At 45.4% G+C, this 27,632-nt stretch overlaps 1 protein-coding gene across 1 annotated transcript; it reads left to right on the top strand.

Annotated features, from left to right (window-relative positions):
* Positions 1 to 362: 362 nt before the first annotated feature.
* LOC116783226 (sodium/potassium-transporting ATPase subunit alpha-1) lies at positions 363 to 27,629 on the top strand. The gene is made up of 23 exons (XM_032680573.1): positions 363 to 634; positions 8,402 to 8,509; positions 9,749 to 9,808; positions 10,794 to 10,997; positions 11,353 to 11,466; positions 12,007 to 12,141; positions 12,347 to 12,464; positions 12,985 to 13,253; positions 14,078 to 14,276; positions 15,694 to 15,803; positions 17,211 to 17,345; positions 17,879 to 18,071; positions 18,556 to 18,731; positions 19,256 to 19,392; positions 20,675 to 20,825; positions 21,345 to 21,513; positions 22,135 to 22,289; positions 22,664 to 22,787; positions 23,576 to 23,721; positions 23,844 to 23,974; positions 24,532 to 24,633; positions 25,694 to 25,785; positions 26,230 to 27,629. Exons 1-23 carry the CDS (start codon positions 623 to 625, stop codon positions 26,256 to 26,258), a joined length of 3,069 nt encoding a protein of 1,022 aa, XP_032536464.1. The 5' UTR covers positions 363 to 622; the 3' UTR covers positions 26,259 to 27,629.
* The last annotated feature ends 3 nt before the right edge of the window (positions 27,630 to 27,632 follow it).

The following is a 27,632-nucleotide window of genomic DNA, read 5'->3' as shown; positions in this document are numbered from 1 at the left end:
GCCGGCAAGACCCGCGGGAAACGGACAGGCCGGGCCTTGGGGCGGCCACGGGGGACACAGGGCCGAGGCCCCGCAGGGGCAGCGGGGCGGGCGGCGGGCAGGGCGCCCAGCGCGCCCCGGCATGGCGGCGCCGGGGCCCGGGAGGAACTCTCCCTGGCCGCCGCGGAAGGAGCCCTCTCTCCGGCGATAGACGGCCGGGGCAGCCGGGGTGAACCCCAAGGTGAACCCCAAGATGCACCCGGGGCATTACTCCCGCCCACAGCCCCTCCCTCCTCCTCCCCCCGCTGCCCCGGTCCCGTCCCCTCCGCGCCTCCCCCGCCGGGATGGGCGGGCGCGGCTCGGCGGGCTTGGGCGGGGCTGTTGGAGCGAGGCTTCTTTATGCGGCGGGAAGCCGGCGGCGCTTGGAGCTTCGGGCGGTTGCGGCGACTGAGAGGAGCTACCCCGGCGGGGGTAGAGCGGGGCGAGGCGAAGGAGAGGAGCCGCGAAGGAGGAGGAAGAAGAAGGCGAGCGGCGGCCGGGGCGCTGCTATTGTTCCGCACCTGCCGCCGACCGGGACACGTGGCGCCGCTGAGCCCCGCTCCTCGCCCCCCGCCGCTTGACCCGCACGCAGTCGCCCGGCACCATGGGCAAGGGGGTGAGCGGCGGGGGCCGGGACGGGGCGGGAGGTGGGAAATCCAGTGGCCGGTGCCCCTTTCCCTTCGACGGGGCTGCGCTTTGTCTGTCCCGGGCTGAGGCGGCCACGTCGGGTGCGAGGGCGGCAGCGGCCGTTCGAGGGCGGCGCCGGTGCTGCCTGTCCCGAGCAACGTGCCCTGGCGGCCGCCGCGGTCCCGCCGCCGCCCGAGGGAGGAAGAACCGGGTCGAGGGCGGGGCGGAGCCCAGGGCAGGAGGGGGTGGCTCAAACCCCCTGGCTCCCCCTTAAGGCCGTGTCCCCCCCGGCAAGGGGCCTCCCGCCTGCCCGCCCGCAGCCCCCGGGGTGGTGTTATCTGGTGGCCTTGTGGAGCTGGGGAGGGAGCGTGGCTGCTGCCTTGGCTCCTGAGAGTACTTTAGACTTCTTGAGACACGAGGGCCCCGGTGGGGGGAAAGGCGGGGGAAGGGGAACCGTCAGGATTATTAGGCTAATTTGCCTGTTGGTAGCAGTAAGGATGTGACGGGAGGTGGTAGCAGGAGGAAGGTGGGCACTCCTGACGTTATCCTGTTCAATGGCGTGATAAATCCTCGCAGAAGGCTGTGCGGCAGTTTCTGCTCTGTATCAGCCCTTTATCTACCTTACAGCCCACGAGGAGAAGTCCTTAATTTAGATTGTATGTTTTAACTAAAAAGCATATGTGGAGGCTGTTGGAAACGGACAGTAGTGGAAGGCTGTTGGAAACGAACAGTAGTGGCTGTTGAAAGTGGACGGTAGTGGAAGGCTGTTGGAAACGAACAGCAGTGGAAGGCTGTTGGAAACGAACAGTAGTGAACACTTTTTAAAGCTGGATGTTGTGATCAAGCACACACGTGTGTGAAGAAAAAACACCTCTTGACTTGCTGCTATTTCATTTTTTGTTTAAAAACTAGAGGCCAGTTTCTAGGTTGTATTCTTTGGATGTTTGTTTTTTCCTCTTTAAATACTTCCCTGTGTATCTTGTATAGTTGGAGGTGTGTGGACTTATGTTTACAGAATATTTCACAGAATATTCTGAGTTGGAAGGGACCTACAAGGATCAAGTCCAGCTCTTAAGGTAATGGCCCATACAGGGATCGAACCCACAACCTTGGTGTTCTGAGCACTGTGTTCTAACCAACTGAGCTATTCTCAGGCTTTACTGAGGTTTAGACACATTCCTGTAAAATTCCCTAATTTCTCTGCTTCTCGAGGAGAAGGTGACCGTGTGGGGCCACGAGACAAAGCGGTGTTAGTGTGTTCCCTGCCTACAGGTGCTCTGTGCTTCCTAAGCGCTGTTCAAACATTGACTTGACTTTGTATTGTCCTCATCTGTGCAGTACAACAGTGGCAATGTTGACATAACCACATGACTAGGAGGAGAGCTGCAAGAAAGAACACGGTTGTTACTTGGAAAAGGGGGTTGAGGACAGTGTGGGGTGGGTTTTCAGCATGTGTGTGTGTGTTTTTGTTGGGATTTTTTTTTTGTGATGTCCTTTTGATGCTTAGCAGCCCAACCTGATGTATTTCAGTCCAGTAGACAACAGGCAGTGTGCACAATAAGAGTTCATCCAGGAGATAAAACACTGAGGGGGGATTTGGAGGTGTTGGCAGTATTATGAATCTTCTTTAAAGCGTCAAAGAAGCCTTAGAGTGGTTTGTGTGTGTGCGTGTTTAGGACTGTAGTGCAAAAGGCATCAGGGACTTAGTCTGCCTTGGCAGGACTAATAGGAGGTACCAGCGCTTTCTCATGTAGAAAGTTGTTAGCTGTCTTGCTTCCATTTCAGATTTTGTAGTTTGCATGGATAATAAAGCAGTTAGCCCAGAACTGAAGTACCGACACAAGAGATAATTCAGCAGGGATAATATGGCTGCCTCATGCTTTCTGGTAGCAAGTCACAAGATTTGTTCATTTAGCAGTGAGAATGCATGCGGATAATTAGGGACCCCCTGAAAAATGGGGATGTGAGAGAGCAAGGCTATGAAAAAGGTGGTGTGTGGATACAACACTGAACAGTATGTGCCTGCCCTGAGTTAGGGTGACCTAAAAGGAAACTTCTTTCCCATGGGAGCATGGGATGGAAGAGAAAATAAGAGCCTAAGTGTGACAGAACAAGTTTCTTCTCTCTGTGGCTGTGAGGAGAAACTGAGCAGAGCGTCTGTTTTACTTTAAATGGTAACGGGACAAGGGGAGGGCTGTCAGCTGCCTGGGTATGCTGTTCAGCCCAAAAAGCAGATTATCCAAGGGGGTGTGTGTAGTGGAGGAAAGCACTCGGGATTTAATTTCTGTTCAGGGCTACCTGGAAGCTACATGTCTGTAGACAGCAGCATGTTTCACTCCATCTCCCTCACTGCACAGACATAGCTCACAGTCATTGGTCCATGCTTTGGGTTGCTTCTGGAGATCCATCCTTATATCCCACAAAGAGGAGTCCTTAGTTCAAATTGTATCTTTTAACTAAAGAAAAGCGTATGTGAAGGCTTTTGGAAACAGTAGTGAAGACTTTTTGATACTGAATGTTGTGATCAAGCAGCCTATGCGGAGGAGAAACACCTCTTGGCTTGCTCTGATTTCCCTGAATCCCAGTAAAGGGTTTTTTCCCTGTCAGAAACTAGGAAGGCTTATTGCATAATGGACCAACTGAGTGGCAGTTATGCAAATCAAAGCAATCCTTATCTTGGTGCAATTAAAAAATTTTAATATATTATTCTCTCCTCATTTTTTCATTCCTTTATTACCATGGCTATTTTATTACACTGACTTTTTATTACAGTGGTTAGAGGGTAGTCCTTTTGCCAAAGAAAACCCTGGGCCTAGTCAACGCACATTTTTGCAAAAGCAGTGTAACAGGATGAGGGGTCTCTGGCAAGTGGTCTGTTCAACCCGCAGCAATCCTGACCTGCTGAAAGCTGCAGGTCATGCTTCACCCAGGCCTTTCCAAGGGGTAGCCCGTCACCATGTCATCTAGGGTAAACTCGGTCCTGTCCACTCATCTTCATGTGTTTGTCAACTACTAGAGATGTCTGGATTTACAGTAAAGATGCGCTAATATTACAGGCAAAGAAGTGAGGGAGGTGACTTTCCATAGCTGGCACAGCATGAAAAATCCAGGATGGGCTACTCAGCTGTGCAGCAGTGGCATTTGGAAAGCCCACTCTGCACTTGATGCAGCTCCCTGACAAGTAGAGATGTTTGTCATAATACCCAGAGAACGCTTAAGATGTGTGGGTGGTCCTGTTTTTATCTTGGTGATGAAAACCCTCATAGGGTTTAGATCCTTTCTCATGGGAGAAGAGCTTGTTCATCTGTGGTTTGGGAAGCAGCAGTCTTGCACAATAAGCAATTACTACCTATGGAGTAAAAACTGCCTTGTACTGTCCTTGATGTTGAGAGACTGTTCAATTGATGCAGTTGATTAAATTTTTGATTCAGGATAGGAGATTGAACACAGCTCTTGGGAGGGAGTAAGAGGGATCCAAAGAAGCCATTCTCATCCCTTGCTAAGATTACATAGGGTCACGGAGTGGAGTTTTCAGTCAATAGGCATAGTCCATTTTATGACACATCTGGTTAATATATTTGCTGAAAACTGTCTCATGAGGCAGCAGGAGAGTAACTTTTCTGTTTTCTCTGCACAATTGATTATAATGACATAAGTAGTAGAACAGACCAGCCCTCCAGGGACAGCATAATTTATTTTGGCTCTTACTTGACATTTCTTGTTGGATTAAGTGATCATAGAATAGGGTACTTCTTGAGCTTGTCTGCTGATTTGTACCCTTCCCGTTTCCTGGTCAATCATGGCTTGTGTCGAGAACATCAGGTATGAATGGCTCAATTAGTCCAGAGCGGAAAAGCATAAGCTGTATCTGAAAGACAATAGGATTTTTCTGGAGGCTGTTTAAAACTTCTTACGCTGGTGTGTACAAATGTTGTGCTTAAGCCAGTGGAAAAAAAAATAAATCTTGCATGGAAAAAAAAAGAAGCTGCGCTGTTTTATTTCTCTGGCAGTTTTGATGAGTCACATGGGTTAAGTCAAGTAACAGGGGTGACATTTCTGATGAGACAGACCTTCCTTTGTGTTCAGGCTCTGTGATTAAATCATGGTAAGATGTGATTCTGGAGTACCATAGGCCTTCTTCTCATTGTACAGCAGGAAAAAGAGGGGAAAGCAGAGAAATCCTACAGCGCTGAGGTGGGATGAAACTCTCTTTCCCTGGCAACCCAGCCAGCACAAGCCTTTGTTGAACAGATTGGGCTCATCTTGCTGGAAGAGAGGCAATGGCCCTGGAGGCACAGAACAGGGGCAGGACTTTTGACTCTGATCTGTGTGTCAAGTTCAGATTTGAATGATGGAGCAGGAAGTTCAGACTCTGCATGAAATGATCCTGTAGCAAGAGCTGAAACTGATTCTCCTTACTTTTCTGTAAGGTTGAGATGTGGTACTAAAGAAACAGAAGGGAAGATACTATGCTTTTCTCTCCTTTTTTTTTTTTTTTTTTTTTTTAAGCTGAGGAATGCTGAGCTCCTCGGTAAGATGGACTCCATTAAGACCCAAATAGTTGGGTGCTTAAAGAAACAAGTAATTCTGTCAGCTCTTTGTTCTGACTGCAGCTGATTGCTGGGGTTTTTTGTTCTTTTTTTTTTTTTTAAAAAGCAAATCATGCTTGAACAAGGGCAGTGAGCCTTTTCATGTTTGCCCACTTGTAGATTGTTTCAGCTGCAACTGAAAAAGCTTAAACATTCTTATATTCTTGGTTGTTTACCATTGTCCCAGATAAGCTGACTGACTCCTCACAGAAGTTTCAAAGAATCAGGAGGTTTTTATATTCACCTGCAAGAGCTTGCCAAGCTTTTCTGAGGAGAAGGGTGAAGCTGAAGGTGATAGACTCCTAGTCAAGCAAGAAGGCACTAACTCCTTCACCTTCATTAAAAATCATTTCTCATCTCAAGCAGTAATCAGGAAGCATGTGTTTTGTGCAGGGCTGTGTTTGGACTTGTCTGCCATAGCTCTAGAAGAAGTCAAAAGTCGTTTCTTTCAGAGACTGAAGGAGAGAGATGCTTCAGGGTGACTTTTTGTGAATTGCCCTGTGGCAAATTCTTGTGATGCTGGAATGTGAGGACCGTACTTGTTTAAGTATGCTTTTTAAAGAAGGGAAATGGGAGTTTAGGTGCAGGGAAAAAAATGCCAGGAATGCTGACAGTCTGTAGCTCTGTCCTTTTCTTATACCAGTGGAGGCAAATAGCTCGGCTCTGCTCCACTTATTAAAATCTATTTCCATTGCACAGTTCTGTAGTTGCATGCAAGGATATGGGACATGCAAAGCCTGCCTTTACTGAATAGGGTGAGAGAGAACTGTGCATGACAAACGTGTGACTGGCTGCAGAGTGTTGCACACAGAGCTTTCTTAGAACAATAAAAACCCGTGCCTAGATGTGACTGACAGGTTCTTTTAGATAAGTAAAGATTTTTTTTCTTTTTTGTGTAGTTTCACTTTTGGTTTTGGTTTCTACTTCTCTCGGAGTTGATAATAAAAATTTCTTGTGCTTGCTGCTGAACAGGACAGTTCTTGGATCCTAACAATAGTTTCTGTGTCCAGATCGCTCTCAGGAATCCAGTTCGTGGTTTGAGATGCTCATTCAAAGATGGAGCAAGGCAATGCCTTTGAAACCTTTTCTTAATCTTGTTAAAGGTTTGACTCTGGTGCCACTAACTTCTGTTTCATTTCAAAGTTCTTCTCGAGGATCTTATTGGGTGAAAATCTCATCACCTAAAACTTGGCAGGGTGTAGGGAAGTAATAGGCTCTACACAGAAGGGAAGAGAGAGTTGTCTTTTTAAGTGATGTTTATGTGCACTAAGTCATGATTTGTTTGTCCTTAGATGCTTGTTTACTCCATTATGACAAGATCTAAATCTTTACATAATTTCATGTAGAATTAACAATAATAAAAGTGAATGAAAATCCTACTGAATAAAGGGGTTGTGAGCAAATCATTTGCTCTGTGAAGTGTGAGCGGGGCTGAGCACAGATTGAATCTGCGAAAATGTACTGCTGCTTTGTATACCATTCTTGCTGGTCAAACTGCCATAAATTGAAAGCAGATTTGTTGCATAACCAGCCAGCTAGTGTGCCAAACTGAGAATGAAAGTGTTGGAACTTAGCCCCCAGATTCGACCAGCCAGAGATACCACCTCGTACTTATCTTCAGTTGATAGGCTGCTCCTCCTCACCAGGGATGTGGAGGACTCAGAGGGGGGAGGAGAAGTTAATGCCTTGGAGAAAACATACGTATGCACTCAGGAATTGGTTTCTTCTGCTCCTCATCACTTTTTCAGCTTGAGCTGGGGCTTGAACGTCAAGACAGCCTGAATAGCTTGCTTTCCTCCTAGCTAGACTTGCACAATGTCTGGCTATAATCTGTGTATTGGGGATGATGTTGAGCAGACTTGTCTGCTCACTAGCTCATTTTTTTAATTTATTGAAGTGGCATAACATTCATAGAATCATTTAGGCTGGAAAAGACCGTTAGAATAATTGAGTCCAAGTGTTAACCCTTCACTGCCAAGTCTATTGCTAAACCATGTCTCAGAGTGCCACACCTACACATCTGTTAAATACTGCCAGGGGTGGTGACTCAACCACTTCCCTGGGCATAGTGTTCCAGGGTTTGACAGCCCTTTCTGTGAAGAAATTTTTCCCAATGTTCAGTCTAAACCTCCCCTGGCACAACTTGAGGCCATTTCCTCTTGGCCTGCCACTTCTTACTTGGAAGAAGAGACCAACCCTCAGCTGGCTACAACCTCCTTTCAGGTAGTTGTAGAGAGCAATAAGATCCACCCTGAGTCTCCCTTTCTCCAGACACCCCCAGCTCCCTGAGCTGCTCCTCATAGGACTTGTGCTCTGGAACCTTCACCAGCTTCGTTGCCCTTCTCTGGACAGTCTCCAGCACCTTAATGTCTGTCTTGTAGTGAAGGGTCCAAAACGGAACACAGGATTGGAGGTGTGGCCTCACCAGTGCCCAGTACAGAGGGACAATCACTTCCCTGGTCCTACTGGCCATGCTTTTTCTGATACAGGCCAGGATGCCATTGGCCTTCTTGACCACCTGGGCACACTGCTGTCTCGTGTTCAGTCACTGTTGACCAGCGCCCCCAGGTCCTTTTCCGCTGGGCAGCTTTCCAGCCACTTTGCCCCAAGCCTGTAGTGCTGCGTGGGGTTGTTGTGACCCAAGTGCAGGACCCAGCACTTGGCCTTATTGAGCCTCGTACTGTTGGCCTTGGCCCATCGATCCAGCCTGTCCAGATTCCTCTGCAGAGCTTTCTACTCTCCAGCAGATTCAACACTCCTGCCCAACTTGGTGTGCTTGAATACTGGCTAAGGGTACACTCAACCCCCTTGTCCAGATCATAGATCAAGATATTTAACAGGACCGGCACCAATACTGAGCCTTGGGGAACACCACTTATGACCGGCCAACAGCTGGATGTAACTCTCTTCACCACTGCTCTCTGGGTCCAACCATCCAGCTGGTTTTGTACCCAGAAAAGAGTGCACCTATCCAAGCTACAAGCAGCCTGTTTCCCCAAGAGAATATTGTAGGAAACAGCTCAAAGACTTTACTAAAGTTTAGGTAGACAACTTTTATAAACTATAAGAATTTTGTCTGTCTGGCAGTCTTGTGTGCATACTTTGTGTCTACTGCTGTAGAATTTGACAGTGAGATGTTTCTAATGATGCTATGTCTTCTCTTGCAGGCTGGAAGAGACAAGTATGAGCCCACTGCTACATCAGAGCATGGCGGAAAGAAGAAGAAGGGGAAGAAGGAGAGGGACATGGATGAGCTTAAAAAGGAAGTTACAATGGTAAGAGTGTAGAGCACAGAAAGAGCAGCCTAAAGAACATTTGCTTTGCCCAAAGCCCTGTGCCTTATGTGACTAAAAGAAAAGAGTTGGTGTGCTGACAGCATGGTGTAACTGAAGGCACTGATCCCCCTTTTCCTCCCCTTCCCTCTGTCCCCAAGCCCAACATGCTGCAAGTGTTTGATCATCAGGATGACCACACAGTAGACCCTGGAAACATGACTTCTCAAAAGGCACTTCACACAGAACCTACGTTTCTGCTTGCCTGTATTGCACAGTATACGTAGCACAGTATAGTTGTATTTCCTCACCAGGCAAGCACTCTCTGGATAGCAGCATTACAAGCTTTATTGTACTGTCATGTGAGTGGCACTGCTGTTTTCATTCCAGCTGAGGAGTTGAGGCTGTACAGCTCCATTTACTGCTGGCCTCTGCTCAGAGTGACCTCAGTATTATTCCTTCTAATCATGTTTGAAGCTGTGGGAGGTGTCTCCCATCCATATCTCTGAATGCTGGATGATGCTATACATCTGTCTGTGAGCATCTGGCTTAGATCTGCTCTCCTTGAAGGCGATGCAGGTTTTGTTTCTGTTCTGTGGATTTGAGACTCTGCTTTCACATTTTTGGCCCCTCAGGAAGAGGGGTTACTAAAGATTGCTCCAAGATGAGATTTTGTGTTCAGTAGTGATATGAACTTAAAGCATCTGCTCCTTCAGTAAAACCTTCTAAGTGAGGCACTGCTCTGCACCAAGTCGATCCAACTGAAAAATAGCCTTTCTGTGAAAAGAAACCTCTCTGGGGGACAACACACTTCTCCCGAAGTAGTGCTTAATCTGGCAGCACTACTTAAAAATGTGTGAAATTGCAGGCTTAATCTTCTGTACATTCCTACCTTCCTTCCCAACTCCTTTTCTTTCCCCTCCTCTCTCACCCCCCAAAAAAAACCCCACCTGTTGAGGCTTCACAGAATCTGCTGGGGGTGTAAAGACTGCACCAAGATATACTAAGACATTTTTAAAAAAGCTGTCATGTTGTACACAAATAGTCACAAGAACACTAAAGGTGAGACTGTGCTGAATTGCGGAATGCACTTGAGATTCTCTTCACAGGGAAGATGAGCTGCAGTCTTGCTATCTCACCAAGCTGTTAACACCCCTGGGGTGTGGGGTAGAATTGCTGAGCTCTTGCTGATGAACCTACAGGTACCGATCATTTCTCTCCCAACTATTTCTTGTCTTTCAGGATGACCACAAGCTGAGCCTTGATGAACTTCATCGTAAATACGGAACAGACTTGAGTCGGGTAGGTAGACGTTGTTTTCCTGCCCCCCTTGCCCTCCTCTGAAAAGAAACATTCTTGGCTCAGAGCATTTCACAAAAGGAGGTCTGGGTGGTCTGGTTTCAGTGTGGTGGTGTGGTTTTTTGTTGTGTTTTTTTTTTTTTTCTTTAATCTCCCCTCCTCCAGTTAAGTTTCCCAGGCTTCCCAGAACTGGTGAATTCACAAATACTTCTCTTCATACTCCCACTGTACAACCTGACTGCAATACTGTTGTGACTTTGCTTCTAACAAAGTCACTGTTATCTGCCTCTGAATTGTTCAAGGTCAAATTGATTCTTGGATTTATTTTTTTTTTCCTGAGGGGCATGTAATGAAGACAAATGGTTGTTCTGTTGCAAATATAGCCTAGTGAGCTAGCACATGCCCAGAGACTTAATGATGGCTAGTAGCAGTTATAATTTTGCCTTCCTGTAGTTAGAGGTATGCAAATGTCCAAGGCTACCTCCAAGCCCGGTGCAGAAGCACTGCAGTGATTTTACACCTTTGCTGTTGTTTGCTTTGCTTAATGCATTTTTTGCACGAGTGCATATAGCATCAAGTTTGCTCTTTACAACAGCACAGAGATTTGCATTTTTGTGTCAAAGACCTTGGCTTCTGAAAGCTGAACTTCCTGGAAGGTTGTTCTAAAGTGTCATCACGGTTATGACCCCCAGCTTTCACGCTTGTTCCATAATTTGATAGGATGGATTGCGCTGTGCTGTTCCTCAGAGCTCAAAGTCTGCTGCTGTAGCTTTCTTGTCCTGCCCTTCTTCAGTTTTGTAGCCCCAGGGCCTGCAGGCTCCTCTTTTGGCATTCAGCTTTCACACCCAGCTCTTGTGTTGTGGAACCCTGGCAGCTGTGGACATCTGTTAGCAGCTCCTTGTTGCTGTGGTACACCTTGAACAAATTCAGAGCTACCGTCTGCGGTCAGTCTTGCCACAATGCCTAAAAAAAGAAACCTCTCTTGTAGGGTTTGACTTCTGCACGTGCAGCTGAGATTTTGGCTCGTGACGGCCCAAATGCCCTCACCCCTCCACCCACCACTCCTGAATGGGTAAAGTTCTGTCGGCAGCTCTTTGGAGGATTCTCACTCCTGTTGTGGATTGGTGCTATTCTATGTTTTCTGGCTTACGGCATACAAAGTTTGATGGAGGAGGAGGCCAACAAAGATAATGTAAGTAAAAATGTCGGTTTTTACCTCAAAGGCAGGCCAAGCAGCCTGTTTAGCTCAAAGCAGATTAACTTCCTCTAAGTATTCCGTCCAGAAGCTTTTGCCATAAGCACGGGAAATTCAGTGTGAGAGCTTAACATGTCTTGGAGTGTTTCCACATAATGAAATGAACAGCCAACTTCCTTTGTGTTGTGTTAACAACACTAGCTTGTGGATGGCCTTTGTGTACAAAATGTACAGAGACTGCAAGTACCTTCATGCTTGTAATGGGGCACTTAAATGCCAAGCAATATATCTGGACAAGCTGGAAGCCTTTCAGGCAGATTGTCCTCTGACTCACTTTCTCTGCTCTTTGTAGCTGTACCTGGGTGTCGTGTTGGCAGCTGTGGTTATCATTACTGGCTGTTTCTCTTATTACCAAGAAGCAAAAAGTTCCAAGATCATGGAGTCCTTCAAGAACTTGGTGCCTCAGGTATGGAAGAACTCATTTCCCTGAGGTCTGCCAAACCATAGCTTTCTCAAGGTTATTAACGGTTTTAAATATTGGCTTCAGTTGCAAAAGGCCTGGCTGTTACTGTGGGTTACTAGCTCTTAATTTCTGTGGGTCTATAAGACTCCTTCCCCTTTATGCTCCAAGTAATTATGCTAATAGGCCAAAATAGTTCCTGAAGCCCTCTGAGTTCCACCAGCTTATTAACGATCATAGGACACTTTCTTAATAGTCTGGGGAACTCAGTAACTGGTGTGATAAGCATTATAACTTGGATTCCCTCATGGACAGTCTATTAACATACCTAACTATCAAACTGTCACCTGGGGAACAAGGAGCTTTAATATCAAGAAAACAAAAAATAGCTATTTTTCTTAAATAACATACGTATCAGATAAAAACATTTTAGTCCAAGTAGAAACCTTGTGGAACCATATCACAACTATTTTAAGGTACTCAGATCTTCTGAACCCTTTCTTTTGACTTGCTTTTGACCTAGATTGTTTCTTCGCTGTCTTTCAGCAAGCACTTGTAGTCAGAAATGGTGAGAAGATGAGCATAAATGCTGAAGAAGTTGTAGTTGGAGATCTAGTGGAGGTGAAAGGAGGAGACAGAATTCCAGCTGACCTTCGGATCATATCTGCACATGGTTGCAAGGTACAGCAATGACAGAGTGTCTGGAAACTCCATTCTGAAGGAGAATGAATTAGTCTGGCTTTGAAATGTCATAGAATGTTTTCTATGCAGTGAATGGGTGGCGGAGTGAAAGAGAAGGGTGGGGGATGCACCTAGTGTTTCATCTACTTTCATTGCTGAAGGCATCTGCCTGCTTGTATATGACAAAGTACTCTCTTTCATGTAGGTGGATAACTCCTCACTTACTGGTGAATCAGAGCCTCAAACCAGGTCTCCTGACTTCTCCCATGAGAACCCACTTGAGACCAGGAACATTGCCTTCTTTTCCACCAACTGTGTGGAAGGTATGTGACTCTCCTACTTCCCCGATGTATTAGCAGTGGTAGAGATTGAACTGTATAGGTAAACAATGTGAATACACCATGAGTTCAGTGTATCAGTTGGTAGCCTACTTCTACCATGCAAAAGCAGGCTTGAAGTTCCTAGCAAAGTCTTTGCCTGTTCCAACTGCACTGCTGTAGAATCATCAAAGACTCCACAGCACTACTGTTGTTTTTTTTTTAGTTTCTTGCTTCTCCTAGAGGAGCAGCTATGTGGTGTGCCTTTGAGCCTGCTTGCCTTATTACAGCTGTGTTAAAGTGCAGATAACATAATGTAAACCAAAATGGTTAGGTAGAGCTATAAGAAATACTAAGCTGCTGCAGAAAGCAGGAACATCAGTCATATCTGGCAGAACTTTTGTTGCAGCTCTGAGAATGGTGGTAGGCAGTCTTTGCGCTGAAGCCCACCCAGAGCATCTCTTCACCACCCTCAGGGTGGTGAGCTGTGACTGGTTTTGTTTTGTGTTTCTGTCCTCTCTTCTAGGCACTGCCCGTGGCATTGTCATTAGCACTGGGGATCGCACTGTGATGGGCCGTATTGCCAGTCTGGCTTCTGGACTGGAAGGAGGGAAAACTCCAATTGCCATGGAGATCGAGCACTTTATCCACCTCATCACTGGTGTGGCTGTGTTCCTGGGTGTTTCCTTCTTCATCCTTTCACTCATCCTTGAGTACACATGGCTGGAGGCTGTCATCTTCCTCATTGGGATCATTGTTGCCAATGTTCCTGAAGGGCTGCTTGCAACGGTTACGGTGAGTGAAGTTGGAAAAAAAGATTGTATTTGTTACATATATGGTTCTTAAAGAAGTGGAGTGCTTCATGCTCAGTGTGCATTCACAGAGGTAAACACTGTGAGTGTGTAGGGCTCAGCTTTGAGTTCAGCGTACTCGGACTAGTTGCTGAAATAAGTGTCAAGTTCTGCAGCAATTCACCCAATAAAGATGCTTCCCTAAGTCAGACCTGCACAGAGGCTTGGCAATGTAGAGCTGAAGTGAGCAAGACCAGAAGTTCCAGACTTGTCTTGCCTTTTTCTGTGGCAAAAAGGGCCCTCCTGTTACAACTCCATGCAGCTTTAGGAAGCAGAGCAGCAACCGAGCCAGGCAATGGATAGTTGGAAGCTGGAACTAGATAAGAGCTTCTGGCAAGAAAAGGGTAGCTGGAGCTGCTCACTTCCTACACCAGTAAGTTGCAGCCCTATCACAAGAGCTATTTTGGGTCATCTCATATGTGGCCTGCCTTCACCTATTTTGAGAGTTCCTCTGATTAGGAGGTGGCAACTTGAACTGAAATGTTAGTCTGGGGCTTGTCATTTCGTTCCTAATGCACTGAGAAGCAGGAGAACTGAAGCCTTATGAGTCCTTTTCTGAAGGTTTTGTGATGAGGAAAGTGTGTTATTTAAACCTACCACCTGGGCCTAAGTGTTGCTGTTTATTTTGGAGTGGCAGGGTGAGCAAGTGGTTAGGGAATCACTGCAGGGCATGTAAGCTGGTTGTAATTCCATGTGCACGCTAAGTTGGATAGCAGTGTTATTACTGCACAACTACATTTAACCTGTCATCTTCTTTCTTGTCTCCAGGTATGTCTGACACTAACAGCCAAGCGTATGGCTCGTAAGAACTGCTTGGTGAAGAACCTCGAAGCTGTGGAAACCCTGGGTTCCACATCCACCATCTGCTCTGACAAAACAGGCACTCTGACACAGAATCGCATGACAGTTGCGCACATGTGGTTTGACAATCAGATTCATGAGGCTGATACTACAGAGAACCAGAGTGGTAAGACCATCTCTTTGCACTTGAGGCATTTCATTAAAAAATGGCTTTTTCTGGAGCTGCCTGTGTGCTGGTACTTCTAAGAACCTGCATTTATAACTCTCCAGCCCAAGTGAAGTTCACAGTGCAAGGACTTCTAACATATGATCTACAGTGAGCATAAAACCTCTTGAAATGACACATAGAAAGCTTTTCACAGTGCCACATTTCTGTTTAATCCTTTAATTCCATATAGCCTGCTTTTTGCTCAAAATTACTCCATTGGAATTTGAGCCTCTTGAATGTTCAGCCCCATATGTTTGTTCTGTACGTAGAAATACTTGCAACGTACTTGACTTTCTTTGCCAAAATGTATCTGATTAAATTGCTCCATCTGAAGTCTGCTGAAAGTGTGGACAGCAGAGGTGTTGGCCCTGATAATAATTACTTGAGGCTGGACATAGATGAAAAGTTCCATGTGGAACTAGATGGCTGCCTTTGGACAAGGGTTTTCCTGAAACATCCAGGTGGTGTTTGCAGAGCAGTAGCATGAATGTAAGACTTTAGCAGGAAGTGTCTCCTTGATATTGATAAAAATCTGAAATCTCAGTATGCTGTGCAACTGGGAGAGTTACTTACCTCTCCAGAAGTCTTCAATCCAGCCAAACTCAGGAGTTTCCTAGCTGTCATCTACCTTGTGAAATGTTGTGCTTGCAACACATTGTTAGCATAAACGTTTTTCCAGTGGTGCTGCTGCACCCTGTCCCAGACACTCCAAAACACTGTGCTTGTCTGAACCGCTTTAAAAAGCTGCTTTACTTAACGCTAGTGCCAAGCAACAAGCTATAAATAGCTCTTCGGAAGCCCTCAGACCGGCAGTGATTGAATAAACCTAGAAGATTTCTCTTCATGGAAAGTATATTAGCTTATCAGTTAACAGTCAGTTCAGTTCATCTCTCTTGAAGCCAACTTAAGAGCTGGCATGAGAGAAGTAGTATCTTTATTGTAACTTTGTTCCTTTGGGAACAATTTCATCCAGTTCCTGAGTTGGTGGATAAAGTGATACAAACTGGAGGTAGAACCCAGCATTCCTTACTCAACCCTCTCTGAATGAATGTTAACCTGTCCAAAATTCTGTAGGTTTATCAGCAAGTCTTCTGCTACTGCTGGATGCAGCCATTACTGGAATCTTGAAAGCAAAGTGTTGTCTTGCACTGTTGCTGTTTCATCCTCTGGTCTTAAAATAATCAGCTATTCATCGAGTACCTGGGAAGGGAGAAGGAATGAAAGAGATGTACTGTGCTAACATGCTCTTAAGTGTTTCCTGTTTCTGAGCTAAAGGCTTCTTGCTTTTAAGTGTGTGGGATTTTGCACTTATGTGTTTGGTTGTTTGGTTTTTTTTCAAGGGGGAGGCTTCTTGACATTTTCCCTCTGCTTTCAGGTGCTTCCTTTGACAAGAGCTCGACCACTTGGAGTGCTTTGTCCAGAATTGCAGGTCTCTGTAATCGTGCTGTGTTTCAGGCCAACCAGGAAAATGTACCAATTCTTAAGGTGAGTTTCTAAAAAACATTTTTGTCCTGTTCCTCACCACTGCTCTCTCATAGTGAGATCACATCCTGTGGGTCACAGGAACCTGCAAAGTAGAGGTATCTGCCACTTTTCATCTTTTCTACAGTCTAGCACTCTTAGAGAAGGTATGCTCTGAGCAGCAGAGATGAGACTGGGAAGACGTTTCTCCTACAGCAGACTCCCTGCCATCCACAGGTATCTACACTCTCTTTGGGAGGTCAGATACTTCAGACAGGGCTAGGAAAGACCAGAAGGCTTTCCTAGGCATTTCCCAATATCTGGCTGTTCCAAGAATTGCTATCTCTGGCATTTGTGCACTTAAAAGCTACAAGCACCTGGTGCTGAGATAAGTAGACATCAGAGCTGGGAGAGCAGCAGTTGTGGGAGAGTGTCTCTAACCAGTCTGTTCTCACTGGCAAGTCTTTTTAAGCTTTTGCTGGTTCAGTACTGGTGCAAATACTGGCATAAAACCAGTTCACATTCCTGATTCTGAACTGTGACCCAGCCAGGGCTGAAATTAATCGTACAGTGCTTATAATCTGTCAAATATTAGTCATGTTGCTTAGTAAACTTCTTCCCGAGGGTGTTCTGATGCTGTGGTAATAGAGATGATGGAAGAAGCTATTTTTTCCCAGCACTCCTCTGACTGTATCTTAGGTCTACAAAACAGGACCTGAAGTCAGAGCTCAAATTCTTCCTGTCTGAGGAAGGCCTGGGGAGAGGAGGAGTTTTGAGAAGTCTTTATATGCCAAAAAGCAGCATAGAAATGAAAAAAAGAAAATTCTAATAGACAAAAAGACCAGAAGGGCAAGAAATACTTGGTTTTAGTTGCAGCAGAGGAAACTCCAGCAGGACACAGAGCACGCACAGATCTCCAGGGCTGAGAACCCCCATCTCCAATCTCTATTAGTGCTAACCTTATGGGGAAGGGAAGTATGGACAAATCAAATCCCTGCCAAAGGCTCAATAAGCTGATCCTTTACTGTAGCAGGAGAGCACATACAGGTGTTTCTGCATTCATGTCATAAGTCTTCATCTTGTATTTGCTGTTCTTCATAGCAAGCAACTTACATTAGTCCTTCTGAAAGTTTACCCTCTAGCCTCACTTAGGCTGACTGTACCTGGTTATGTTACTTTCTCTGCCGTTTGAAAGGACTTCTTGTCTTTGGCACCAGAAGACCACTGCTCTCTCAGGCTGGGAGGCCTGGTGTGCTGAAATGCAGTGTTTGTCAGTACAAGATAATAGAATTATTTATTCTTTACTGCCATATCATGTCATGTAGAAGCTGGAACTGGGCTGAGATGAATATGCTTCTTTTTCTTTCAATATCTGATCTTCTGTGGTGAGTCCACTGGGATGCATGTTTTGATAGTTGTCTCTTTCCTTAGAGAGCAGTGGCAGGAGATGCCTCTGAGTCTGCACTTCTGAAATGCATTGAATTGTGCTGTGGTTCTGTCAAGGAGATGAGAGAAAGGAATCCCAAAGTGGTGGAAATACCATTTAACTCTACCAACAAGTACCAGGTGAGCATGTATCCTCTTGAAGGAGAGCTGCTGTGTGAAGCACTTGTGTAAATTTGCACACAGTGTGCCTGAAAACTTGTTTTGGCACCAAAATCTTGTCTAGCTATTACTTGTTTGAACTCTGCTCAAGACTATAAATTTAAGTTAACAGATTGTGCTTTGTTATACTATGTAAGAGCTTCTGGAGCTGCACTGACACTGAGGTGTCAGCTGCTAACAAAAGACCAGATGTGTGTCTGACCTGTATACCAGCAGTGCATGGAGAGTGGAATAACTTAAATCTTGGAATAGGAAAGAACTGCTGGGAAATTACCTTAACAGGTGCAACTTGGATACAAAAAGGACCACTGTGGTTATATGTTAGTGTTACAGAATACATGGATTCCTTAGTTGTGAACCTCTATAAGGTGTGGGTAAATGAAAACTAGAGCAGAATATCACAAAGCGTCCTGAGCTACTGTAGTCACAAAACAGAGTGCTTGTGACCTTCACAGCAGATGTCTATAGAACGGTTCCATTTCTTCCACCCATAGCTGTCTATCCACAAAAATGCAAATCCATCAGAATCCCGTTACTTGCTGGTGATGAAGGGAGCTCCAGAGAGGATCTTGGATCGCTGCAGCACCATTCTCATTCATGGCAAAGAGCAACCACTGGATGAGGAAATGAAAGATGCTTTTCAGAATGCCTACCTTGAATTGGGAGGCCTCGGGGAGAGAGTGTTAGGTAAGGAAAAGCAACCTTAATACATTGAAAAAGGTTTGTCCCTCATGTTCCTAAGCAGTCCCCACAGATTAAGTGGAGGGTTACTCTGTTCCTGCACTGTAACCATAGTGTTGAGTCAAGGTCACTTCAGCAATTCATGTAGGAACAGTCCTGCCTTTAATCTTTAATCCAAAAGGGAGCCTGCAGGGTCTTGTCATGCCCAGCATCTGGGTCACCAAGATGAAAATGCAGCAAAGCATTTGGGACCTTCGGTCTCCATGGACCACATGGTATTAGATTTGCTCCACTGCATGTGGTGTCTGGCCACCTAGCAACAGCTATTAGTTATCAGAATACAAGCATAACTCCTGCCTCAATAGCGCTGGCTAAACCTCTGATGCTGCCCTGTTATTCTTGTGTAGTTGTTTGCAGAAGCAGTAAGTGTTCACTTTCTCTGCCTCCTGATATGTAGGAACAGACTAAATGTGAGTTTTGTGTGTTACAGGATTCTGTCACTTGGCTCTGCCTGATGATCAGTTCCCTGAAGGCTTCCAGTTTGATACTGATGACCTGAACTTCCCTGTAGACAAACTCTGCTTTGTAGGACTCATGTCTATGATTGACCCCCCTCGTGCTGCTGTGCCAGATGCTGTTGGCAAATGCAGAAGTGCTGGGATCAAGGTAGTTTACTCCTGGATTGCAAATTGCCTCACTCTATTTCCAGGCATATAAAGGATTTCCCTTTACTCTCTGTATTGCTGTAATGTGGGTGGATGAAGCATCAATCAGGATTTAAGTAGTACTACTCCAGGCTTAATTTCTAACCTAAATACAAATTACTGTATGTTAATAGACTGAAAAACGAGTTAAACTCCAAACTGCTAGGGCACTGACAGGTGCAGACAGCATGGTATCCCAAAGCAAGTGATTTGGCTTGGGGTGTGTTCTGCATGTTCCACAGTACTAAGATAAGAATGAAGCACAGGCTGGAAAGGGAGCTGGCTCCGTTAACTCAGGATTAACAATTTTCCTTGTCTTCTATCTACCTCAATCCATTGCATACTGGTGGTAGGTTACTGCCTGTACCTCAGACTTGTTCTGTGCCAGTGCTCACGTGGCCTTTTCAGTCTAAGAGACCCTGCCTTTTGGGCAGTGTTGCTCTGCAGTACAGGCAAGGCTTTCATAGCAGTCTGTTTGCATTTCAGGTTATCATGGTTACTGGAGACCATCCGATCACAGCCAAAGCCATTGCCAAGGGTGTCGGCATCATCTCTGAGGGCAATGAAACGGTAGAAGATATTGCTGCTCGACTCAACATTCCTGTCAGCCAGGTCAACCCTAGGTAATGACTGGTGGGAAAAGCCAGAGCTGTTCCAAGAATTAAGCATTTGCCTCTCTCCTCGCCTTGGATAATCCGTCATCATTTTTCTCTGGACATGAAAAGCTTGGCATTTACTTAGCTCAGCATATTGTGGCTCTTTAATGATCATGAATTATGTGAAGAATGCACTAGGCTGTCTTAAATGTGCATCTCCTGTGTGTGGGAAGTAGTTAAGAGTAAGACTGTAGGTGGGCAAAGGGAGCAGCACTTAGGCTACGTAGAGGAGTTGACACTAGTCCATAGCTACAAGCAGAATAAATGTAAAAATAGAACTCCTTCTTCCTCTTAAGGGTTAATGTTTGCCTTCATAGCCTAGTGCAGAACTGAGGCATCCTCAGAAAATGTGCTTTGGCATAAGCAGGCTGTTTGCAGAATGGCTGGGCTGTCTACATTGCTTAGCTTGACCCAGCCTGTGTTTGGGCTGGAGGGTAGCCATGTAGCTTATGAACTGTGAATAGAGACACCCTGTGAAATGAAATTGCTTGGGGAAGACAAGTACTGTGACTGAATTCCTTTTTTTTTTTCTTTTTTTTTTTTTTTGTAATTTTTTATTTGAGGGCAGCTTCACAACCCAGCAGTGTAGGGTGGGAATTGCTGGGCTGTGTGACTGAGCAGCTCAACAGCTGGCTCTAAGGGTGGGGAAGGAATTTCCCTGTCTAAACTGGATGATGTCAAGGGCTGTGTGGATAGTCTCCTAGACCTATAAGGGATGGTATGCTGGGTTAGAGAGATGGTATTTTGTTGTACCATGCAGGGTACCAAACCAGTCTAAATATAACATTGTGTGCTTTTGTTGCCAAAGAATGTAAATTAGTCTGAACTGGCATAGTGTGAGCATTCTCTGTGAAGGGCCACATTAGATCATCAGTCTGTTACAGAAAGGATTGCCTGCAGAAGACTGCAGCACCTCTTGCAATGTTGGAAGCTAACCACAGAGAGGCCAAGAGCTGTAGAAACAACTAGTCTTTGCCTTGATGCACTTTAGAAAGCTATAGAAAGAATTGGTTTGCTCATGAGGCATTTTGTCAGTTACTTGGCAGTGTTTGTCTTTTCTTTGTGTTCCCCATTTACCTTTTAAATTTTGAGCATCAAACTTCTGTGGAGAGGCTGGCTGGATTAGTATTTGGTCACATCAGGAGTTGGTCTTTCCCAAGAGCACTGAAGAGCCATAGTTTTATAAGGCAAATACAGGTAATGAGAAACTTGTTGTGAAGTAAAACATGTTATTGTCTCTTGTTTGCAGGGATGCCAAAGCTTGTGTTGTTCATGGCTCAGATTTGAAGGACATGACTAGTGAGCAACTGGATGACATCCTGCTTCATCATACAGAAATTGTCTTTGCCAGGACATCTCCTCAGCAGAAGCTTATAATTGTGGAAGGCTGTCAGCGACAGGTAAAGAGAGGGAGGTAATATTGGAAAAATCCCCAGACATATATGTAAACTACCAGCCAGTTCTGCTTCTGAAGAGGCAAGGCTTAAAGCTAAGTGCCCTCACGTAAAGGGCCAGACTAGATCTCAATCTGTGAACAGCCTTCAGGTGCTGATGTCAGGCTGCTTTACAGTACATAAATATAAGGGTTTGGCAGGAAAACATCTTCAGTTTGTACTGAGGCTTTCTTATCCTAGGAAGTGTGTTAGCACACTTAATTCTTAAATGCTCTGGATGTGCTTGGGAGAGGAGGATTCAACATGTTTACATGTTATCCAGCATCTCCTTTGGAGAGAGCAGCATGATTTGCCTGATCAGAACAGGAAAAGGGTGAGGGGAGAACTGAGGAGGAACTGAGGTCTCTTTATAGCAAAGTAAAATAGTTTTTTGTGCTTCATCTCCTGAAAGATAGGAGGAAGCTTTTCTGCTCAAAACCTCTTACATGATGATTTCAGTCTTGCTGTTCCTCTCTTTGTGACTAGGGTGCCATTGTAGCAGTCACAGGTGATGGTGTGAATGATTCCCCAGCCCTGAAGAAGGCTGACATTGGTGTCGCTATGGGTATTGCTGGCTCAGATGTCTCCAAGCAGGCAGCTGACATGATTCTGCTGGATGACAACTTTGCCTCCATTGTCACTGGGGTTGAAGAAGGTGAGTTTATAACTTGGGTGCAATGGTGATGAAGTAACACGCTTCAGCAATGTTCCTTACTGATTCCCTCTGAAATAGTGGCATCTGGAGGACTCTTGTCTGTTTGAGCTTGTCTCCGTGTCAAGTGTTTTCAAGGAGAGCAGGACTTTCCTTCTCCCTTCAGAGTCTTGTTCCTTTCTGTGGGTTCAACGTGACCCTTTGGGATGGATAACAGTAGGAAGCCGCTGAGTAACAAAAGCTACTTTGTCCTTTTGCCTAACACGTGACCCTACAGTCATCTTTGCCAGCTGAGTCTGACACATTTTCTTCCCTGATGGAGCAATAGGTCTCAAAAAGGAGCAGAACAGAGGGTATCTCCAGGGGCTCTTGATCTCCAGGAACCAGGGCTTAGTATCCTACTGCTGTATGCAGTGAGCTCTGATTACTGTGACCAAAAATGTTGCTCTCTTTAGGTGATGCTGTGCACAGAGCACACAGTCTCACCCTTACATGCAAGAGAACTCCTTCATTTGCTGCACTAGCATTTTGCTTTCCAGTGTTACCTCTGAAGCTGTCTATGAGCTACTTGGCTCCCTTGTGCTGATAAGTGAGAGTTACCTCGTTCTCTCTTCCTTGCCCCAGGGCGTCTGATCTTTGATAACCTGAAGAAGTCTATTGCTTACACCTTGACCAGTAACATTCCTGAAATCACACCGTTCCTGATCTTCATCATTGCAAACATACCCCTTCCACTGGGAACAGTAACCATCCTCTGCATTGACTTGGGCACTGATATGGTGAATGTCTTTTTTTTTTTTTTTTTTTTTTTTTTTTTTTGTCTCAAGAAGAAATGAGGGTGTTCTTAGGTACCCTAAAGAAAGGACAGATGGAAGGAAAATGCTTAAATACAGTTTTTTCTAGTGTTTGCATTTAAAATAAGCAACTATTTGATATTCCCTTAATCTACACTTTCCATCTCCCGGCTCTCGAGTCTGAGGATCCTTCAATTCTATATAAGGACAAACTGGGGATGGGGAGGGGGAGGTCCTTTCTGAATACTACAGTTAGGACTTTTGGGCAGTGCTGTTTCTCAAACTGAAAACAGGGCAGGGAAGACTCTATACAGTGGAAAATTGAAACGGTTCTAACAGCAGTCCTGCCGCCTCCAAAGGTCCCTGCAATCTCCCTGGCCTATGAGCAAGCAGAGAGTGACATCATGAAGAGACAGCCCAGAAATCCCAAAACAGACAAGCTGGTGAATGAGCGGCTGATCAGCATGGCCTATGGGCAGATTGGTAAGCTGCTGTTTTCTCTGGCACCAATTTGAACTCAGTGGTAGCAGGGTTGTACACCATCCTGAGTCAGTGACTGCTCTGCTTATTTTGGTAGGATTGAGGTTTGGGGTGTGTAAACCAGAACCTCAGGCTGTTAAGAACTTGCCATGATTCTTCCCCTATGGCTTATAGTGGTGGCTTATGCAGCTTGGTCCATTGAATCGCTTTCACAGTAATTTTGTTTAATTGCACAGTGCTGTAAAGGAACTGGCTGACAACCAGCTCTCCTCTGGTTCAGACTTGTTCAGCAAGAACATAGATCCCATTGTTAGTTTAATTAGAAGTAAAGGATTCTCTCCAGCGGATCCCTAAACACACAGTATTAGGAGCCGTGATTAAAGGCAGCTACAGAGACGTGCCCAGTTCACAGGATGGGAGCTCATGCTTAATTGCAGCAGACCTTGGGAACCTTCTTGACTGTATTTTTCAAAGGTTGGGGGTGGGCAAGGCTAATGATAATACAAAGGGAGTTTTATCTTGTGTCCTTGAGTACGGTGCCATCACAGCACAGGGCAGAACAGAAGTAACTCTGTACAAAGTTGGGAGCAGAAGCTGCTCAACAAAAAGGCTGAAGCTGAGTTTGATGTTAGTGTGAACTATTTCTATGGCTGCTGCTTGGGACACTGAGCCCTATGAGGACTAATTTTTAAGGTGGTTGGGATTTCCTGCAAACTACTCTCTGTTATAATTGCTCTCCGCAGTAGCTTCAGTAGCTTCATTAGTTTTATCATTCTTTCTTATCTGTTCAGGTATGATCCAGGCCCTTGGAGGCTTCTTCACCTACTTTGTAATCATGGCAGAGAATGGATGGTGGCCTTCTGGCTTGTTAGGGATCAGAATTCAGTGGGATGACCGATGGGTTAACGATGTGGAAGACAGCTATGGGCAGCAGTGGGTAAGTTTCGAGGCACAGCTTAGAGGCTGGCAGTCAGAATACTAATGCCTGCTAACTGGGTGTGAGCACTAGAGAGCCAAAGGCAGTGTGTCTGAATGAATGCTCTCTGCTTGCCTTCCTAGACCTACGAACAGAGGAAAATAGTGGAGTTCACTTGCCATACAGCCTTCTTTGTCAGCATTGTGGTTGTGCAGTGGGCAGACTTGATTATTTGTAAGACCCGAAGAAACTCTGTCTTTCAGCAGGGGATGAAGTAAGTAAAGCTGTCCATGGAAGATGTAGAATTGGACTCTGTGTGTTCTCCAGCACATAGCATTCTAGTTCTTCATCCCAGCAGCGTCTGAGCATCATAAGTCCTGAACAGTCTGGTGCCTTAGTAATGGATAAAAAAGGTGTGGGCGCTCTTTTTCTTGTAGTACTTGCTACAGTCATAGAATGAGACAAAGAGAAATGCTGGCTTCTGTTGGCAATGTCTGTGGGAGCTAGCCCACCTCAAAGGACACTGACATACTCCAGCACACAGCCTTGGTTTCCAGATCTCATACATCAAGAGATCTGGTGGCATGAACCCCAGCCTCCTGAATTTGTGATGAAAGCAACTGCTGGTTGACTTAGTCACGAACTGGTGTATCTCTGCCTAGAGACATAACAGACCCTCATGGCAACTGTGCCTGATAGTCCCCACCTGACAAACTTCTGGGCTAGACTAGAATGCCTGTTTCCATTCACTCCAGTGTGGCAACTAGGTGTTTTTTAGGATCTCATCCACTGAAGGTACTTTGTCCCTGACTGCGTTCCTGTTTCTTCTAGGAACAAGATCTTAATATTTGGTCTCTTTGAGGAGACTGCTCTGGCTGCCTTCCTGTCCTACTGCCCTGGGATGGATGTTGCTCTAAGGATGTATCCTCTGAAGTAGGTTGCATTATGCTTTTTGTGCACAGACTGTACCACAGAACAATAGTGCTTAGATGGGGAGATGGTTAAAAGTAGTTGGTGAGCTTTTGGAGCATGAGACCTGGTCTTAACCCAGAAGAGTTCAGACTGGAGGGTGTGAATGATCCTTTGCTGAAGTGTGGCATACCAGGGTTTTCTTCACTGTATAGGGAATGTTTATGGGGAGCCTGCAGTTCAGTGCCCCACTAAAAATTATCAATACAACTTCAGTACCAGTGTGCTCTAGTACAGCTGCCTCTTGTACTTACTTTCATGGAGTATTTTTATGGGTGGGGGACTGCATCTGCAAAGAAAGCTAGTTGAAATGCTCTAAATCATAGGCCAGATAATTCTTCTGTACTAAAGAACTGCTAAAGACATCTTGTCCCTTTTCCTGCCTTTCTCAGAAACAGCCCAAGTAGTAGTCTTTTCCTAACAGTTGGGAGGGTGCCAACTTCTCAAGCTTGCTCAACAGCATTGCAACATTTCATGGCAGGGTTTAAACTTTGAACAGTTTGGAGTGTCATGAAATTTTCATGGCAAAAAAGTCCTGGTACATCTTGTGTTCCATTCAGAAATGTTGTCTGGAGTTTGGTGCTGAAGTGTGAGCATTTCCTAACAAGAAGACTGGCCTCTGCCCAGTGCCTGGAGCAGCTGGATGTTAGCACGTGTAAATTATAAGGGAAACAATGCAGTTCCAGTGGGCAAGGCTGTGGGCACAAAGGTTATGTGTAGTTAGAGCAAATACTGCTAGATTAATAGGTGGGGAGGGGTTGGCACAGAGATGAGCAAAGGTGGTATGACACACCTTGTGTTGGAATTAATATACAAAAGTGGATTGACCTATTGCAGCAGAAAACCTGGTGGTAACTCTTGGCTTGGAGGGTTTTTGACTGAACTGCAGCCATGTGGGAGGTGTCACACTGGCAAGCTGGGACATGCCAGCCTTCCTGCACTTGTATGTGCCATCAAGTCAGAGCTCTGCTAAGCAAAGAGTATCTCTTCAGCTTGTGTCTTCCCTGTCTTCTCTCCCAAACAGGCCGAGTTGGTGGTTCTGTGCTTTCCCATACTCCCTCCTCATATTCGTGTATGATGAAGTCAGGAAGTTCATTATCAGACACAACCCTGGTGGTAAGAATATGCTCTCATCTGTGTTTCCTTCCCCACCTCTTCATGCTACCGAGTTCTCTAGAAGCCTTGACAAAGCTTGAGGACCTCCAAGTACTGTGCAGGGGTGTATTTTACTGTGTTTTCCCTTCCTCAACATTAATAGTGCAGTTAGTTCAAATTAAGGACTTCTTGCTGTTCCTGCATTCTCTCCCAGTATATGAAAGTACCAATGCACTGAAGTAGGTGGAAAAGACTGAGTAATGCCTGGGCAGTTCTAGAAAGCTGGAAGAGGTTCTATACTGAAATCTGTAGAACATCAACAGTTTGTCAGGATTTTTTCATTGTGAAAGGTTACACATTAGCTCAGGTGCTACAGTGCAGGTTTTCAGAGCCTAAAAGCAACTGTCGTGAACATCATACTTGGTCTGCCTTAAGATTAACTCTTTCTCCCTCCTTTTCCTTTAGGCTGGGTGGAAAGAGAGACCTACTACTAAAAAGCGCCTGTAAAACATTCCACGCACAGCCCATGCCACCTCTCCACCATCTCCCCTGTGTGCATACTTCCATCTTTGCAAGAGCAGAACTGTGCCTGGGCAGGAGTGAGCTGAAACTAAAGGAAACATGAAGAAACATGGACTGGAGGAGAAAGCAAGGGGGAGGTTGGGGTGGGGGGGAGTGTCCGACCATCAGTCCAGGGGGATGAGAGTTTGAGTAGTTTTATGTGCCTTTATGTTTTTGTAAAAGGAAACCGAAGATTTTATATGTGGATTTTTACAAATAAAGATGGATTATAAGAGGATGCCCCCACATGGTCTTAGGTGGATGTTTTTCTCAAGGCAAAAACTGGTTCAGGGCAGCCTCCCCCCTGGCTTAGGGTGTGGAGGTGAGTGCAAGGATTAGTCCCTGGCTTCCCATTTTTGTAGTAGGGAAGCAGAGTTGCTTGACCTGCAGACAACAGCATGTGTGAAAGTGCATCTTACTCTATAGCTCAGTGCTTAATGTGACAAACTACTTGCAAAGACTTGCATTTCAAAGCCTAAAGCTCAGGAATGCTTCCTGGCTTCCACTGACTGGCACTGGGATCCAAGCAGACTTTTCTCAGAATTCTGAGACTGATTTTCCTGCTTGCTTTCCCAAGTGAGGGATAGTGTTTCCTAGTGTCCTCTGTGCATGCACATACTTGTTACAGCATGGCACTTGCATCCTGATACTGGCTTGTGCCTCTTGTGGAGTGAGGTCATAGGCTCATCATGGATTCTACATCCTCCACTTTTGAGGAAGGCATTGCTGTTGTCTGGGGTCCAAGCTGTCTCTGGGCTGAAGTGAGTCATGCTGCTTCCCTCTGAATATCTAACCATTTTCTGTATGTTTTAATTTACTGTTAATGCCTGTATGGCTTGCTTCTGTGAGGACTTGCTGAGAGAGGTGGCCCTTTGCATGTGGACAGTCACCATGAAGTCCTAACTATTCATTGCTCCTAGTGCTGTTGTGTTAAAGATATCTGGAGATGCTTGTTCAAGCCCTTGGTCCTATTCCTGAACTACTGGTCTGTGTCTCTCTTAGATATGTGTCTGCCTCTGCAAAGGAACACTCTAAACCAACAGCACTGAAAGGCTCTGCAATTAAAACTCCATCTTGTCATCCCTCCTTCCTCATTACCTTTTGTTTTTTTAAGGTGTTTGAAAGCCGGGTCACTTCATTCATGTACCTCATGTACTGAACAATATAAGCTCAAATAGCAAAGAGAGCACAAGGAAGGGAAAAAATGAGAGGCTGAAGCTGGTGACTGTTTTAATTTGTCTTGGATACTCTAAATGTGGAACCCCCAGTCGGAGATAATTAAAAAATAAAGTCTTCCAAGTGTTGGA

Source organism: Chiroxiphia lanceolata, chromosome 2, assembly GCF_009829145.1.
Source record: "Chiroxiphia lanceolata isolate bChiLan1 chromosome 2, bChiLan1.pri, whole genome shotgun sequence".
In the NCBI taxonomy this organism is placed as follows: Eukaryota; Metazoa; Chordata; class Aves; order Passeriformes; family Pipridae; genus Chiroxiphia; species Chiroxiphia lanceolata.
The sequence above is the reverse complement of the archived record's forward strand: the minus strand, read 5'-3'. Positions and strand labels throughout refer to the sequence as shown.